Source organism: Aplysia californica, unplaced genomic scaffold (genome assembly GCF_000002075.1).
Source record: "Aplysia californica isolate F4 #8 unplaced genomic scaffold, AplCal3.0 scaffold00104, whole genome shotgun sequence".
Lineage (NCBI taxonomy): Eukaryota > Metazoa > Mollusca > Gastropoda > Aplysiida > Aplysiidae > Aplysia > Aplysia californica.
The window spans coordinates 855,485-856,794 of record NW_004797374.1 but is presented as its reverse complement, the minus strand read 5'-3'; the positions used below and the strand labels follow the sequence as shown (position 1 = coordinate 856,794).

The window sequence follows — 1,310 nt, the reverse complement described above, 5'->3', positions numbered from 1 at the left end:
ATCCCCGACCAAGTAAAATCTTTGTACACTCCTTACTTAGATCCATTTGAGCAAAATTAATGCATTTAGTCACACCCCATAGGTTTTTCCGGTATTATATTATCATCATCGATAATGATATCGCAAATAGAATCTGCCGCAAATTCCCGCACCCCTTTCATTTTGGTTCCCTTCAGTCGCCCGAGCTCTGGGAATTCCCTCAAGAAGTGTGACCAACTTTGCCTCAGCGCACGACACGGACGGTTCCATCACCATCGACACAGTGCTGGGCGGCTTCGGGGAGGAGGTAGAGGAGTCGTCGGACAGTGTCTGGTAAGGGCAGAAGATATTCCGAGACGTCTCCGGCGAGCACCCAGGAACTATTCGAAGACGTACTCCCACACTCCACACACAGATTCACTGTTTTGGGGTCAAACTGCATATTGTTTGCACACACATATAGCCAGTATAACTGTCGCAAATCAAATATTTTCAAGAAAATTTCAGACCTAACTGCAAGATGTCAAATTATGGGTTAAAACCCCCAGATTATTTTTTACTTAATTGGTCTATCTCCGTCGGAGACGTCTCCGAATAAATACTGTGTTCTGGGTCTGGTGAGAGGAACAAAAAGAAAAGAAAAAAATAATAAAAGGACAATGTACTCGATCTTCTTTGGGGGGGACATTTTTATCTCTAAGGCGATGGGAAAGATATCACTAGATTGCTTTCACCTTTTCTCTCTTCGTTTTCCAATCACTTGATTATTTTCACTTTTCCTGTCTTCGTATACCTTGAGGTGTCGAGGGGAGATGTAATTGTCGGACGTAAGATAGGTGTGTTGCCTTTTGGGTCGTCATAATAATATTGTGCCTTTGAAGAGTCTCTTTGACTCCTTCGATCCATCGTTTTCTTGGCATTCCTTTAGCATTGAAGCCATCAAATCACAAGTTGTTGGCCTTTGAGGCTGCCTGTTGTGACCCCACTTTCACAACATGTCCAAACCATTTGATTTGACTGACATTTCAGGGTGGTATAAACTGACTAATTTTGTATCTATTAGATCGATGAAGTTTATAACTGAGCAAAAATTTATCGATGTGAAGGGACCACAGTCAACACATGCATACGACCTGATACGTCGTTGTATGTCTCCACAGTTAGCTTTTTTTTAAAGTAGGTGTTTTATGTACCTATTGACACGATTTAGGTCAGTAAGTGGTTTTTCTCTTTAAGTCTGTTTCGCGCTCTCTCTCTCTCTCTCTCTCTCTCTCTCTCTCTCTCTCTCTCTCTCTCTCTCTCTCTCTCTCTCTCTCTCTCTCTCTCTCTCT

The 1,310-nt window shown here is 42.4% G+C and overlaps 1 protein-coding gene across 1 annotated transcript in view; it reads left to right on the top strand.

Annotated features, from left to right (window-relative positions):
- Positions 1 to 1,310, top strand: part of LOC101859234 (protein-glutamine gamma-glutamyltransferase K) — a gene marked incomplete in the record, with an annotated part of 29,908 nt that overhangs the window by 15,863 nt on the left and 12,735 nt on the right. The window contains 1 exon segment of the mRNA XM_005095456.2: positions 177 to 312. Within this exon segment, the coding sequence (XP_005095513.2) occupies positions 177 to 312 (136 nt within the window).